This window comes from Pogonomyrmex barbatus, unplaced genomic scaffold (assembly GCF_055798465.1).
Source record: "Pogonomyrmex barbatus isolate J1 unplaced genomic scaffold, ASM5579846v1 scaffold24, whole genome shotgun sequence".
In the NCBI taxonomy this organism is placed as follows: domain Eukaryota; kingdom Metazoa; phylum Arthropoda; class Insecta; order Hymenoptera; family Formicidae; genus Pogonomyrmex; species Pogonomyrmex barbatus.
In genome coordinates this window covers 888,648-904,517 of record NW_028297121.1, presented here as the reverse complement: position 1 = coordinate 904,517, position 15,870 = coordinate 888,648, and the positions used below count along the sequence as shown (strand labels likewise).

At 37.9% G+C, this 15,870-nt stretch overlaps 3 protein-coding genes across 5 annotated transcripts in view; 1 reads left to right on the top strand and 2 right to left on the bottom strand.

Moving 5' to 3' along the window:
• The window catches only part of LOC105425491 (odorant receptor 10-like), a 150,381-nt gene extending 145,282 nt beyond the window's left edge, over positions 1-5,099 (bottom strand). For 2 of the 3 annotated variants that reach the window (XM_089078582.1, XM_089078583.1), the window contains exon 1: positions 4,605-5,083. In XM_089078582.1, the coding sequence (XP_088934708.1) occupies positions 4,605-5,002 (398 nt within the window). In that variant the 5' untranslated portion in view covers positions 5,003-5,083. Of the gene's footprint in view, positions 1-4,604 lie in introns of all 3 variants that reach the window. The other variant, XM_089078584.1, reaches the window with a different exon arrangement.
• Positions 5,100-10,614: 5,515 nt separating this feature from the next.
• LOC148936309 (uncharacterized) lies at positions 10,615-11,916 on the bottom strand. Its single transcript, XM_089078579.1, has 2 exons — positions 11,530-11,916; positions 10,615-11,449 (listed from the first exon to the last, which is right to left on the bottom strand). The coding sequence occupies exons 1-2, from the start codon at positions 11,592-11,594 to the stop codon at positions 10,894-10,896; spliced, it is 621 nt and encodes a 206-aa protein (XP_088934705.1). The 5' UTR covers positions 11,595-11,916; the 3' UTR covers positions 10,615-10,893.
• A 460-nt stretch (positions 11,917-12,376) lies between these two features.
• LOC105424642 (uncharacterized) lies at positions 12,377-14,910 on the top strand. Its single transcript, XM_089078578.1, has one exon. The coding sequence runs from the start codon at positions 13,008-13,010 to the stop codon at positions 14,166-14,168; it is 1,161 nt and encodes a 386-aa protein (XP_088934704.1). The 5' UTR covers positions 12,377-13,007; the 3' UTR covers positions 14,169-14,910.
• Positions 14,911-15,870: the final 960 nt, after the last annotated feature.

Sequence of the window (15,870 nt, the reverse complement as noted above, 5' to 3'; positions counted from 1 at the left end):
ATCCGATGAAGCATGTTTTAAATGCCATGCATTTCTATAGTATGTCCCTCCATCCCCTGTTTTTACTAAGTAGGAACGTGGTTTCTCTGTGTAGGGTGTACTATTTTGGCAGGGACACAATTTTAATGATCTTTCCTTAACAATATTTCTTCTCCTTCTGTGAACTCTTTTATTTCTTTCTTTCCTGTCTCTACATTCTTTTTCTTCTTTTCTTTAATTTCCTTTAGTGTCTTTGTGACATTTCTGATTACTTTAGGCGTTAGCAGTCTTTCATTAGTAGGAAGTAAAGTCTTTGTTCTTCTATTCATCAGTCTTTGGCAAAGTGAGCCTAAATTCAGTCTAGGCGTGTTTCTGTGGTGTAGAAGTGCTAGATAAATATTTCCATCTTCATTGCATTTCTTTAGGAGAGTCTTAGCTTCTTGGATGTAACATTCAGCAAGTCCATTGGATTAGCTTCTAGGGAAATGTGGACTTGAGATTCGGTGTTCAAACTTCCATTCCTTGGTAAACATTTTAAATTCTTCACAATCATACTGCTTGCCGCCATCAGACTGTAGTATATCCGGAATTCCAAAGGTTGCAAACCAATTTTTCAGGGCTTTTATAATTGCCGAACTGATTATACTAACCAGTTCTTGCATGTCAAAGTAACCGAAGTAGACATCTGCTATTACTATATACTCTTTTCCTTTGTAATGGAACAAGTCTGTTGCCACTATACTCTGCAACATTATTGGTTCCATTGGTTCCATCTTTTTATATCTTATTGCATGCCATGTTTTTGACATAGTTGGTAATGTCTTTAGTCATTTCCGGCCAAAACACATTGTCTCTAGCTAGTTATAGAGTACCTTGTATACCTTTGTGACTAAGGTGGCAATTTTTGATGACTAAGGGTACCATGGACTTTGGCACTACAGCTCTGTCATTTTTCAAAATTATATTCTTATGTACGCTGAGTGTTTCTCTATAATACCAATATTTCTTTAAGCTTTCTTTTATTTATTCAATTTTTTCTGGCCATCCTTTCAAAATTTTTTTCTTTTAAATCTTTCATTTCTTGGCATTTTTCTGTCTCTTGCCTTAGCTCTTCTCTGCGTGCTTTAGAAAACAGGATTATAGCACATATTTGTAATGAACTATTATCTTCTTCCTCTTCGCAAGTAAGTTCTCTGCAGTCTCTACTCAAGGTATCAGCTACATCAGGTATCTCTTTCCCTTTTTTATATATAATTTTTGGGTTGTATAATAGAATTTGGTAGAACATTCTCTGCAATCTTGAAGGAGCTTCTGTGAGTGGTTTTCTTGAAGATTGTTTCCAGTGATTTGTGGTTCGGACTCTATAGTAAAGTTTTTACAGCCCCAGATGTAACTGTAAAACTTTTTGCATGCAACAAGTATGGCATTAGCTTCTTTTTCCGATTGACTATAGCCCATCTCAGTCTTGATGAAGGATTTAGCGCAGTAGACGATAGGCTTTCTGTATCATTATTCCATCGCATGCATAGCTACTGGCATCACAGACACTGGCATCCACAGACAGTAAAATTGGTGCTTTGGGTCATAATATTCAAGCACTAGTGGTTTCTAAAAGCTCTTTCAGTTTGTTGAAAGCGTTTTCTTGGTCCGTATTCCAAAACCAGGCTACATCCTTCTATAAAAGCAATCTCAATGGTGCTTATATCGGCCAGATTTTTTATGAACTTTGAGAGGTAAGTGATTAGACCCAAGAATCTCTGTAGTTCTTTTACATTTTCTGGTCTTTTTATCTTGTTTATTGTTTGCAGCTTTTCAGGATCTGGCTTCAGCCCTTCATGTGTGACAACATGGTCTAAGAATTTGATTTCTTGAACGTTGAACTTGCATTTTTTTTTATCCAGTTTCAAACCTGAAATTCTAAATTTGTCCAAGATCTTTCTTGTTATTTGCTCCAGTTCTTCTTTTGTTTCTGCAGTTCTGGATCAGGATGTCGTCCATTGACACTTCCACATTTTTTACTATAATTCCGATAGTAATGTTGTCATAACTTGGAACACTTCTGATGCAGATGTTAGTCCAAAGGACATTTTTAAGCAAGAGTATCTTCCGAATGGTATACTGAATGTCGAATAATCTGATATTCTTTTAGTGACTTTTAACTGTCAAAATCCTCGTCGACAATCAAGTAAAGTAAACCACTTAGATCCATTTATTCTTGCAGCAATTTCCTTGTATTCAACGGATAGTGTTGTTGCTTTAAGTTTTTATTTATTCTGATGAATCCATGCACAGTCTTATCCTGTTGTCTTTTTTCACAACTACCATAGGAGAAACCGCTGGTGTTGGTTTAGTGACCGGTACTATAATTTTTTGTGTAACCATCGAGTCCAATTCTTTTTTGACTTGATCTCATAGCATGTGTGGTACCTTCCGGGCTGGGCAAATTGGCAGTGTAGGGTTATCAACCAGGTCTATATCATATTTAAATTCTTTTAAGCATCCTATGCCAAATAAACTTTCCTCTTCTTTTGGCAGGCTTTCTACTCTTTTGATAAGATGCATCGATTTTTACATCGACTTTCCCATTATCGGTGTCACTTTTTTCTCAACTATTATGTATTTGACTTCCTCAGTAACATCTTTAGTTTCAATTTTTGATTCTCCAAGTACTGGAATTTTATGACTGGAGAATGAGGTCAAGAATTTAGTTGTACTGGGTTTTATTTCAGCTTTTACTTTGTCAGCTATCTTTTTTGTAATGACATTGCACTGACTGCCTGAATCCAGCTTGAACTTTACTGTGATGTGCCCTGACAATGTCGCAGACTGGAACCATCTATATCGTCTTCTACGGAGCAAACACAAAGTGAGTTTCCACTTTCTGCGCTGTCACTATCTTGTTCTTGTTCTGTTTCTATTTTCTTTGTTTTACAGCATTTTGTGAAGTGATTTCTTTTATTGCAGATTTTACATACTTTCCTGAAAGCTGGGCATGCTTTTCTTCTAGAGAGAGATGAGTATCACATCTTCCACAATGAAATTTTTCTTCTTCTTCTTCACTTTTTTTTTTTGCTTTTTACTGCTTTTCTTTTTGTTCTTATTTTGCACATTTTTTTCTATTGCAATGTATTATCTCTACAGTAGCTGTTTACTATGGAGTTTATCTGCTTCTTAATCTGCTCTGTGGAGTGGCAAATGTCTATAGTTTTCTGAAGTGTTAGGTTATCCACGGTTAGCAGTTTTTCTCTTGTGTCATCACTTTTTATGCCTACTATTACTTTCGGCATGAAATGACTGGTGAATCTCGCTTTGATCATGCCCAACGATTTGCTTTCGGCCTCATTCAAGTTAAATGTATTGTACACAACTTGGCTCTATGCTTGTCATGAAAATAACTATTTGGACTTCTGGCTTCTTGCTTGCAATGTTCGTAGCCGTTGCGTACCACTCTATTGTTGTAGCCAAAATTTCCAAGCAACAGCCACATTTTCGGTCGAGCTATTTGTCGCGAAGTATTTAGACGGTTTTATATGGCCTATTGATTCTTCATTTGATGGATTTGGGTTCGTCATCCCTTATGTTCGTCATCATGTACAATATGTAGAAATGATACCACTATTTATTGATAGTATTTTACGATTTAATGCAACAGTGCACGTGCTTATTACAATAGCAAATCGCAAGTACAACTTGACAGATGGTAGGGACGGTTCACATTATACTATTACGGCGCGTTTACACTAGTCCTATGACATATACCTTTCTTTTTACTAATTAATATTTAGATTTTAATTTTAATTTTAATTTTTTTTTAAAACTCTCGATCTCTTTTTCTTATTCCATTGATCGCACGAGGTCTCTCCCTGGTAATAAAAATTAAGTTTCTTGAAAACTTCAAAAAACGACTGATGAACATACGTTTACAGCGAGGCGTCATAGCGTTTCTTTATCGCGACCCAGTGCTGAGACATAAACAATGCGTTTGACTCAAGATAACGTCTTGACTCTCGAGAGAGCAGCTGTTCGTCCTTTCGAATCCATTCAATTCCCGTTCATTCTTAATTCTTAATTTTATAATTTACTCTGGGTTGGACGTAACACTTAGCATGAATGAATTATATTATTGTTAAGATGACTTCTTTGTATTACTTATATCACCTTGTTTCTCGCCTCCTTCGTAAGATTGTAGGACTATTTTTATGTTTCTTGACCAGAATAAAAGACCATTCAAGACAATCCACTTTCAAGTGAAATCACAGCATTATAATGACATTTTCGAAAGTCTTCAGTGCGTTCAACTTGTGACAGCTGCCTAAAATATCTTCCATAAGATATTTTCATGATGTTCTTCCCTTATCTTTCTTCTTAATCTTTTTTTATTTTTTATTTGTTCAATGAATAAAGAATCCTGCGGTTTGGACGTAGCACACACCAAATTTTCTGTTCCATTTCATTTAATAGATATTTATGTAATAAATTATATAATAAATTTTCATTTAATAAATATTTATTCTTCCCTCAAAAAAATGTTTCTTTCATTCATCGTGTTTGCATTCGGAATGTGCATGCATCTAATTTGAGCGCAAGTATCAATATAATATAATTATTCTGATTTTATTACTTACTCTATTATTTCTTGATGTTTTCTGATACACAGTATCATATGAATCGCATTAGTTACATGTTGCATTTCAAAAGCCAATATCTCCAATCTGGCTGAAGAATAAAATAAGATAACAGCAATCATGATATCCACCCCAAGACAAAAGACAGTATGTGCTACTGTAAATATTTGCATAAGATAAAGAATAAATTTTCGAAATAATGGTTCTGTCGAAAATGGGTACCACACGTCCACAGGAAACTCCAATGACAGAAATAAAGGAGAAAAAATGACAGTAATCCCTGCTATAATAAAGGAAATCGCAACAGTTGAGATGAATATTATATAACGATTTACATATTTCTGCAGAATGACTTTCTCGTGACTTTTTGAAACCTTTGCGAACATCTCGATATTCATCAGTAAACTCTAAAACACATTTAAATTATTTATAAGTTGCCATAGAAATTGAAATAAAATATGAAATATATATGAAATTTAATAAAACATTAAAAGAGAGATAGGACTTTGTCTCAATGATCTTGATCTCAAAATATGTTAAAATCATTATTTTAACCATGTCTTATTGTCTTTTGAAACATTTTTAACAAATAAAATAAACCATATAAATAAGTGTTGAATATTATATAATCTGTGCTTAATGAAACTTAAATCTTGTATTATTAGCATAATATGATATAATAAGAATTAATGATAGTGAAATAAGATTGAAGAATTACTAATCGCTTCAAAGATCGACAAAAGGATATTGAGAGAAAAAAGGATAAGTGGAAATAAAAGCATCGAAAAAAGGAAAGGAAAAAAGAGGAGTAAGAGGAGAAAGTGTAGGAGAATAGGAAAAATCGAAGAAGATAAAAGTAGAAAAAAAAAAGAATAAGAAGGGAAAAAGAAGGAGTTGAAGAAAGGAAAAACATAGGTAAATTTTGGAACATTACAAGATTAGCAAATAACAGTATTTTTAGGATTATAGAATAGAAAGTGTTAATACTGATTGAGACACGAGTAAATGAAAAAAATGGATTAAATAAAAAAATCGGTTGTCAAGGGAATATAGATAGAAAATATAAATGAGACGGGATAAAAAAGAACAATAATATAGCAATGATATGCTAATAGGATTAAAAGAGGGAATTAGAATAAAGGGAGAAAAGAAGGAAACGGAAATAAAAAAGTTTATGATAATATTAAAGATGGCAAACAAGAAAGTGATAGTGATATATGTAAATGAAAATTTGAAAAAAATTAAATACATGAAAAAATTGGATGAAAAAAAAGTGTCATTGATTGGCAGCAATTTATGCGAAGACAGGGGAAAAGGAAAGTTAAAAATAGATAGTTAAAAAGAGTGAGAAGAAAAGCAAAAAGATTGAAGAATAAAAAGATAAATAGAGGAAAATATTAAGTAAAATTATTAAAATATTAAATAAAAGTTGAGGAGATGCATTTATTGGATTATTAAAAAGTAAAAGTAAAATTTATTGGATTATTAAAAAGTAAAAGTAATGATAGATAAAAAGTAATGAGATAGATAAAATTTATTAATTAATAAGAATTATGTAATAATTATTGTATGATTATTAATATTAGTTGTTATTACTAAACGTACTCAGATTTTTTTATTCTTTGTTACTATTAGCAATAACTGCGTCTACACTAAAATCACATTAGTATTGTAGGTTTTATAGTTAGTTAAAGAGGATTACATGTGATAACAATATTATATGCGATGAAAGATGAGCGAATTTTAGAACGAAACAGAAAGAAAGAAGTAACTCGAAATTTAAATTACCAAAATCATTTATTAATATATTGTTGTGAAATATATATCATATAATAATTCGAGTAGTGGCGATATCTTTTATTATTTTTGAAATATATAATTGAACATGTTGACGTATGACGCGTAATTTTTCCATTTAATTTCTTTGCAAGAAAGATATTTTACTAAATTGTACAACATCATGCGATGCGTAATCCGAGAAAACTAATTTCAAATGGGAAAGCATCGATGATATTGTTGTATTATATTACACACACACACACACACACACACACACACACACACACACACACACACACACACACACACACACACACACACACACACACACATATATATATATATATATACAGGATGTTTCATTTTAGTGATATGGTCGATTATCTCGCGAATCGATGATTTTATTAAAAAATTTTTCGAACGAAAGTTGCATGACTTGAAGGGGAACATATAATGGAAATGTGGACTTGACCTTGAGTGATCTTGTAAAAATCAGGTCAAGGTCATTAATGTTTTTTTAAATGAAAACCTCTATTTTTTATTACATATTCTTGTAGCTTATCTCGAACTTTTCAAAATACTGTAATAAAGTTACTTTTCGTTAAGAGATTCTCTCCGAGAGAAATAATTCCCGTGAGTTGGATAAGAGGCAGAAAGCAGTTTTTGTCGATTTAATTCAAGAATTCCGGGATGTATTTTCCGAGCAAATTGTTGCTGGAAAGTGCGAAATTCTCCAACATGAAATTAAGTTACAGGATTTTCGTCCGATCAAGCAGGCTCCAAGGAGAATTTTTATTCATATGCGTTCAGAGGGAAAATCATTGAAGAGATGAACAAAGGATTATATAGGAGTCTTCGAGCCTTTGGATCTCTCCGGCAGTTTTGATAAAAAAGAAAGATGATTCTCTTAGATTTTGTGTAGATTATCGGAAATTAAATGCAGTAACAAAGAAAGATTCTTATTCACTGCCGAGGATCGATGATTTTCTAGATTAGTTGTCAAATAATATACTTGGTTTTCTATTTTATTTGAAAAGCGGTTACTGGTAACTGAAGATTCATCTTGAGGATAGGGAAAAGACTGCTTTCTCTGTAGGTAATGGGCTCTGACAATTTATTGCAATGCCCCTGCTACTTTCGAGCGTGTTATGGAGCGAATTCTTCGGTAATTACTTTCTAAAATTTGCCTGGTTTATTTAAATGATATAATCTTATATTTGATAAAATATAATTTTATTTTGTATTTGATAAAATCTTTGAGAAGATGTAAGAAAATTTGAGAGAGGTTCTTCATAGATTTCGTGCTTCCAATCTTAGTGTTAACCCAAAGAAGTGTAGTTTATTTAGTAGACAAGTGAAATATATTGTTTCTTCAGCAGAGATCTCAACGAATCCCGAGAAAACTGAAGCAATTATGGAATGGCTGGTACCTCAGAATAAAAAGCAGATCCGGAATTTCCTTGGCTTGTACTCTTATTATCGGAAATTTATGAAAGATTTTTCTTCTATTGCAAGACTTTTGTTTAAATTAACAGAGAATCAGACTAAGTATATCGAGACTGAGCAATGTCAGGAAGCATTTTTTAAGTTAAAGCAGGCATTATCGACCGCGCTTCTTCTTTCTTTTCCGAAGAGGGAAGAGAAGATAATTTTAGATATTGATGCTTCAGATTATGGGATAGGAGCGATGCTCTCTCAAGTTCAGAATGAAAGGGTCATTGCTTATTATAGTTGAGTTTTGAGCAAATCAGAGCGAAATTATTGTATCACAAGAAGGGAGTTATTAGCTTTAGTCGAATCAATTAAACATTTTCATCATTATCTGTATGGACGACGTTTTTCTATCCGTACTGATCATGTTTCGCTAAGATGATTGATGACCTTCAAAAACTTGGAGGGATTGGCTCGTTGGACGGAAAGATTACAACAATATGATTTTGATGTCAGTCATCGAAAAGGGCTAACTCCTGGGAATGCCGATGGACTTTCGAGACGCTCTTGTGCGAGCGAAAATAAATATTGCTCTAGGGCAGAAGTACGAGAGGTCTAAAGGAAACTAAATAAGTGGTTCGAATAGTTTTAGAGAAGAGTCCTCTGAGGAGTAGCGTAGGTTACAAATGGAGGATCAAGAGCTAGCGACATTTTTACTGGCCAAAGAAAGGAATATTCATGGGACGAGGTAGCAGCTAAAAAAATGTTTTCAAAAATTTATTGGCATCAAAGGGATGCTTTAGAAATACAGAATGATGTTCTTCATAAGAGATGGGAAGCACCAAGCCTGAAATCTAGTTTTCTTCAGTTAGTAATTCCGCGTAGTAAGATGAGGTAAATTTTAGAGGAGGATCCTTCATAATGCTCCTTCGGGCGGACATTTTGGTGTTAATAAAACTTTGGGAAAGATTCGGAAGCGTTTTTATTGGGCCACTTGTAAAAAGGATGTAGAAAATTGGTGTAGAATCTGTAAGGTCTGTTTAGCGAAGAAAGACTCTTTTGACAAAGGGAAATCTCCTTTGCAAATTTTTAATTCGGGGATTCCTTTTGAAAGGATTTAAATGAACATTCTCGGCCCGTTACCTGTTTCTTCTTCGGGAAATAAATATCTTCTTATGATTGTTGTTTGTTTCATCAAATGAGTGGAGGCCTTCCCTGTGAAGAATATGAGAGTTACTACAGTTGCGAAAGTCTTTGTTAATCAGGTCGTTTCTAGGTATGTAGCCTGGTAGAACTTCATATTGATCAGGAATTTCAAATGTCTTAGCTTTTTCAAGAGTTAATGAGAATCCTGGGAATAAAAAAAACTAGGACAACCACTTTTCATCCTCAGTCTGATGGACAGGTTGAGAGACAACAACAGATAATTCTCCAGTATTTATCGAAATACATTCATGAAAATCAAAGAGATTGGGATCATTGGATTGCCATGTTTCTTCTTGCTTATAGAACTTCTAAACATGAAGCTACCGGCCTCCGGTACCCTCACGGAGTACCGGTATCTCCGTCATAATTGTATTACGGAAGAGATCTTAATTTACCTCTGGATTTACTTGGAGGTATTCCTCCTAATTATGATTGTTCCGAGTTAGCGAAAGAGTATGCTCGAAATTTACGAGAGAAACTTGATGAAATTCATCAGGGAGTCAGAGAGCGATTAGAAAGATCGAGATCTCTAAGAGTCAAATGTCGATATAATCAAAGGGCTAGGCATCTTGTTTTCGAAGAAGGGTAGAAAGAAGGTTTGGCTATTCCTCGTCGAAAGAAGGCAAGGTCTCTCAAGTTACAGAGCGATTGGGAAGGGTCTTATGAAATAGTTAAGAAATTAAGTGATGTCGTCTTTTCGTCGTTCAGGGAGACAAGAAAGTAAAATTGCCCATGCAGATAGATTAGCTTCTTTTATTGAGAGAGAGGATCTGTAGAGAAGTTAGGGAGTTTTGGAGCCCGGTTATTTAGGGAATTATGAGTTTATTTTTAAGTCTTTAAGATTTTTGAGTGATTTCTTTAAGTGTTGATTTTGTTAGGAAATTACTGTTTCCTGTTTTCTTTTTCTTTCAAGTTTACTTCAAGTGAATTCAAGGACGTCGTGAGGAATTCTTTTGTTTCACCCGTACATCCGGCTGAAGAAATTCTTTTTCTCAAGAAGTCTGGTCTCGTCCTCGGTTTTTTCGAGTCGTGGTTTTTCTGTGGGGACTATGGGCGAGGCAAGGAGTAGGAATATAAGGCGGGTTCTAACCCAGAAGCGTTGAGGGGGGTGCGGGTGTGCGGGGGGAACGGCGCGCAACCGAGGAGCTCCGGGGCGGGGGGGAGGGGGGGACGGCGCGTGTTGGGCGACCCATTGAATGTAAACAGCGTCGACAATTGATACCTTCAGAGCACCGTGATAAATAATTGCCAAAAGATAAATAACGAATTGGACGCGTGGACATGACGTCAGAGGGGGGAGGGGGCCGCCGCCGCCGCCGCCGCCGCCGAGTAAAAAATAAATATCTGTCTCGTTTTTTTTGTTTATTTTATTGGGTGATTATTGTGTTATTGAATATTTATTGTATATTATATGTTAAAACAAGTACATTTCTTCTGTTATTGGTTTCGGCGCGCAACCGAGGAGCTCCGGGGCGGGGGGAGGGGGGGGACGGCGCGTGTTGGGCGACCCATTGAATGTAAACAGCGTCGACGATTGATGCCTTCAGAGCACCGTGATAAATAATTACCAAAAGATAAATAACGAATTGGACGCGTGGACATGACGTCAGAGGGGGGAGGGGGGGGGGTCGCCGCCGCGCCCGCCGCGCCCGCCGCCACCGCCGCCGAGTAAAAAATAAATATTTCTCTCGTATTATCTCTTCCATTGCGGCTCTCTCTCTTATGGAGAATATTATTTTTCTAATTATTTTATGATGGGGAAGAAAGAAATGAAAGAAATACATGTTTTTTTGCATATTATATATGTTGATATTTTTTAAACAAATTGAATACATTTGTAAGTGTGAAATTTTTTTATTCACATATGTTTTTCTTATATACTAAAAACTAAAGCTAACAGCTCGCAATCGACGAGTTGACGTCTATCGAATGTATCGCAATCCCGTATCGCGTTCGGCACTTCCTCGGGATCTGTTACAACAGACGCGATGTTGGAGAATCGCGTATACTTGGTATCGATCGTATCGACGAATCTGACGAGTCGATCGAACGTCACATCGATACATTCGTCCAGAGCAAACATTCGACGTAACGTCGATTCGATCATCGTTACGCGTACGTTCAAAGATTCAAGACGTACGAGTGTAACGTCGTTCATCAGACAAATTCTGACGGTTAACGGTCCGACGTTTATAAAATTGTCTTTGTAATCATTTCGCAGCAATTTATAGATATTCCATCGCTGCTCGTAGAGTCCCTTCCACGTTTCGAGAGACAGTATCAATTCCTGTCCCCGATGATCTCCCAGAGCGATCTCCACGTAGCTCGGTGGACCAACGTTGATTCCAATTTCCAGAAATTTGTAACCCGTGGCCGTCAGAGCGTAACGTCTGCTCAGTAAGCGCACCGCGCGACGCTCCACCGAAATACTGTGGAAATTAAATATATAATATTGCACAATATTGAAAAAGAGAAAAAAAAATAAAAAAAAAATGCAGGTGAAACTTACGCGTTATATTCCTTCTTTTGTTTTTCGCCATTGTACGATGCACTGTTTCCTTTGGCGGAATACATTGCCTGTTGTTCGAACGATGGAGGAGCGGAGTACCTTTTTTGTCGTGCAGATCGTTCGATGGAGGAGGACTGATCGCATAAATTTTTTTGACATGGCAAACCGTTAATCCCCCCCACCTTTCCCCTCCCCCTTTTTTTCTAAGAATTTCATTGTTGCAATCAAACATGTAGCGACATGTTCGCAAAGGAGCGCGATTCGTTCAAATTTTTTTCTAGGAAGAGCCCGTGAAAAGATAGCTCTTCGTAGAAATCGACGTACGTGTCGCGGCGTGTTAAGAGAAGCGTCGATACTCCGGTTACTATAAACAAATCGGGGAGACCTATAATGATGCTCCGACAAGGGACAAAGAAATTGTCGATGATATATAATGGGTCATGCGGTGTGCAGGATCACAGTAGATGGAAGTCTAATGTGTGTGAAAAAATAGTTGACGGTGAAAATGGATAATGTGTTAAATATAGAAAATGTGTTTAATATGGATGAGGAAGACTTTGTGAATATAGTGGACGAAGTGTTTGAAAATGAAGAAGAAATAGAGATTGACAATATTGACAATATTGACATTGATATTGAAGACGAAGAGCACGCATTGTCTGACGATAGCAATTACGTAAGTGATCAAAGTGATGACCTTACGGATTATGCAGAAAAAATTGTTACCCGTTCGGAACTCCTTGCGTTGAATAATAATAACAAGTATTGTTCAATACAATTTTATTATTCAACGGGTGGTGCATTAACTCTGTGTGCCGAATGCATGGTTCGTCTGGCGGACACTGATATTGGAGTATTGAATGCCGTTAGGAAGCACGAGATAGATACTCTCAATGCGCTAAACAGCCGATTTTGCTCCAATTGCCAACAGTCCGTCTGTATGATAATGCCATGCAACATGTGCCCAATTTGCACAAATTGAAAAAAAGACAACATTGTGAACGAGGCATATGCAAGTGGAAGAGTGTGATGTGATATAAAAACAATATGGAAAGATCATTGGAAGAATTAACAAGTTCTCCGTTATGGGATTCAATCTCTCATCTATCAGTGAACGTGGCGGTGTATTTTATAAAGAGACACTATACCTCAACTCCCCATTTCCCGATTTCTCGTCCAAGAGTTAAGGGACGCTACAATTCGACTCTCTGCTTCTCCGCTCCTTCTGAGAGAGCGGAAATAATTCTGGAAGCGTGCACATATTATCATTATAGAGGACACGCATACAATATATTACTACCTCTCTCGCGGCAAAAAGTAGCAGAGATAATTCCAAGAAGCGATAATCATATATGGTTGTTCTATTCCCATCAATCTCCGGACATGGCGGAAATACAACGCTTTGTATACTGGTTTCGAGTTAAAGCAGCTATAGAAAAAAGAAAAAAAAAAGTAAAAAAATGTAAAATTGTTTTTTGATGAGACAGTACAACAATTTAAAAGAATCACGATTTTGCAATATGGAACACCTAGAGCGAGTGGAACGCGAGCTGCTGGAACAGTGCAGCCAAGTCGCTACCTTGGTGGAGTGTTTCGCGTGGTTGCAACGATGTGAGGAGTGCATCGAACAACTCGAAGAACTTAGTCGTGTTAAGCGTCCTCGACTCACCGTTGCAAATAGACAATCTGCGGTGGCGAGGATCGCGCGACTCGCGGGTGCAAAGGTACAACTAGAAAGACGTTTCGTGCACGTTGGTGGTGAGTACGCGAGCACCAGTAGAGACAATGGATCTCTCGTTTGGCGCGAGATTGATACGGCATTTGAAAACCGTATATTGACTGGTGCGGTAATCAATGTGGACTATATCGAGCCGCGACGATTTTTAGAAGACGCTGGTGGTGTAGTGCTCGAGCGAGTGCGAGACATTGTACAAAGACACGATAGTGTGAAAGTGAACACTGCATTTAACGGCGAGTTTGTGACGGGCGATAAACGCGCGAACAAAAGTATAAACACTAAAAATAGTGAACTCTTTCGAGTGTCAAATGTGGACGAGTGGTACGAGCAGCACGTCATCGAACCCACGTTGGCGTCGCTCGAAGAATTCCAAGAACGCGACAGTGGATGGGCGTTGTCGCGAATTCTAAATTTGACTATAAACGTGAACAAATATAATCCAATGCATGCGGGATGTTACATCGAGTTACCGCGGGAAATTATGTTAAAGCGAGCGGTAAGTAACGTGCAGTCAACGGATAATGCGTGTTTCGCATGGTCAGTGGTCGCGGCTCTGCATCCGGTCGAAAGGCATACAAATCGGGAATCATCGTATCCACATTATACGACGGTGTTAAATCTCCAAGACATTACGTTTCCGATGACGTTGAATCAAATTAAAAAGTTCGAACATCTCAACGACATCTCAATCAACGTCTACGGTATCAAGGAAAAGGAGATTCTCCCGATACGGCTGACATCAAGGAAGATGGAGAAGCACGCAAATTTATTGTACGTGCAGGATCCGCGCGACGACAACGCGGGGCACTTTGCGTACATCAAAGATCTGTCCCGTCTTGTGAGCTCGCAAATAAACAAGAAGAAATGCAAGAAATACTTTTGCGACCGGTATGTATTTTAACAAATTTTATTATTTCTCTTATAAAATTGTTTATTAAATACTAAAAATCATATTTTCCGTTTGCAGATGTCTACATTACTTCAGTTCGTCTGAAAGATTGCAGTCACATACAACGGACTGCGAAAAAATGAACGATTGCGCCATCCGACTGCCGAGCGAGGACGACAAGTGGCTCGAATTTAAGAACCACACGAATAAGGAACGACTTCCATTCATCGTTTACGCGGACTTGGAGTGCGTACTACGGCGAACGGAACCGGCAGAGAGGGAAGACGCATCGTACACCTACCAGCAGCACGAGGTATTTAGCATCGGATACTACGTGCGATGCTCGTACGACGACGCGTTGTCGGTATATCGATTTCGTCGCGACGAAGATTGCGTTGCGTGGTTCGTTCGGCAACTCGAAGATTTGGCGCATCAAATAAAAATTCTGTTATCCGCGAATGTCCCCATGGAAACGTTGTCGAGAGAGCAGTGGGAGGCATATCGTAGCGCGACGCGTTGTCACATTTGCGAGAAATCATTTGCGTCGGATGACACGCGGGTACGCGATCATTGCCATCTTACCGGTCGTTACCGTGGTCCCGCGCACTTAAATTGTAATCTAAATTATAAAGATTCGTATTGCATTCCCATAGTATTTCACAACTTATCCGGTTATGACGCGCACTTTATCATCACGGAAATAGCTACGGCGTTCGAAGGCAGGATCGACGTGCTGCCGATAACAAAAGAAAAATATATTTCGTTTACAAAACACGTTAAAGATACCACCGAGAGATCAGATTCGCGAACTTGCGTACGCTTGCGGTTCATAGATTCGTACAAATTTTTAAATACCAGCCTTGATAAATTGGCATCTTTTCTAACGAAAGAAAAATTAAAAATTTTACGTTCCGAATTTTCCACGGTCTCAAACGAAAATTTTGATTTGTTGACGCGCAAAGGTGTCTTTCCGTACGAATACGTGGATCGCGCGGACAAGCTGCAGGACACGCACCTACCACCGCGCGAATCGTTCTATAGCTCGTTGACCGGTGACACGGTGTCGGAGAACGACTACGCGCACGCCGCGAACGTCTGGCAGCGGTTCTCCATCCGAACGCTCGGTGAATACAGCGATCTATATCTCAAGACCGATGTCTTGTTATTGGCCGACGTTTTCGAAAATTTCCGCGAAAGTTGCGTCGCGAGTTATGGACTCGATCCCGCGCATTACTACACATTGCCAGGTTTCACGTGGGACGCCATGTTGAAACATACGCGCGTAAAATTTGAGTTGCTCACCGACATCGATATGGTTATGTTTATCGAACGCGGTATACGCGGCGGTCTCAGTCAATGTTCCGGCAGATACGCGCAGGCCAATAACAAGTACATGCATTCGTACGACCCGTCGAAACCGTCATCATACCTTATGTACTTTGACGTAAATAATCTGTACGGATGGGCGATGTGTCAACCGCTGCCCTATGCCGAATTTCGATGGATGGAAGACGTTGAGAACTTTGACGCGAGCGCGATCGCTCCGGATTCGTCTACGGGTTATATTCTCGAGGTCGATCTCGAGTATCCGCATCATTTACACGATCGACACACTGACCTACCTTTCTGTCCGGCGCGCGATAAACCACCCGGCACGCGGCAGGATAAACTTCTCGCGACGTTATACGATAAGAAGCGGTACGTCATCCATTAT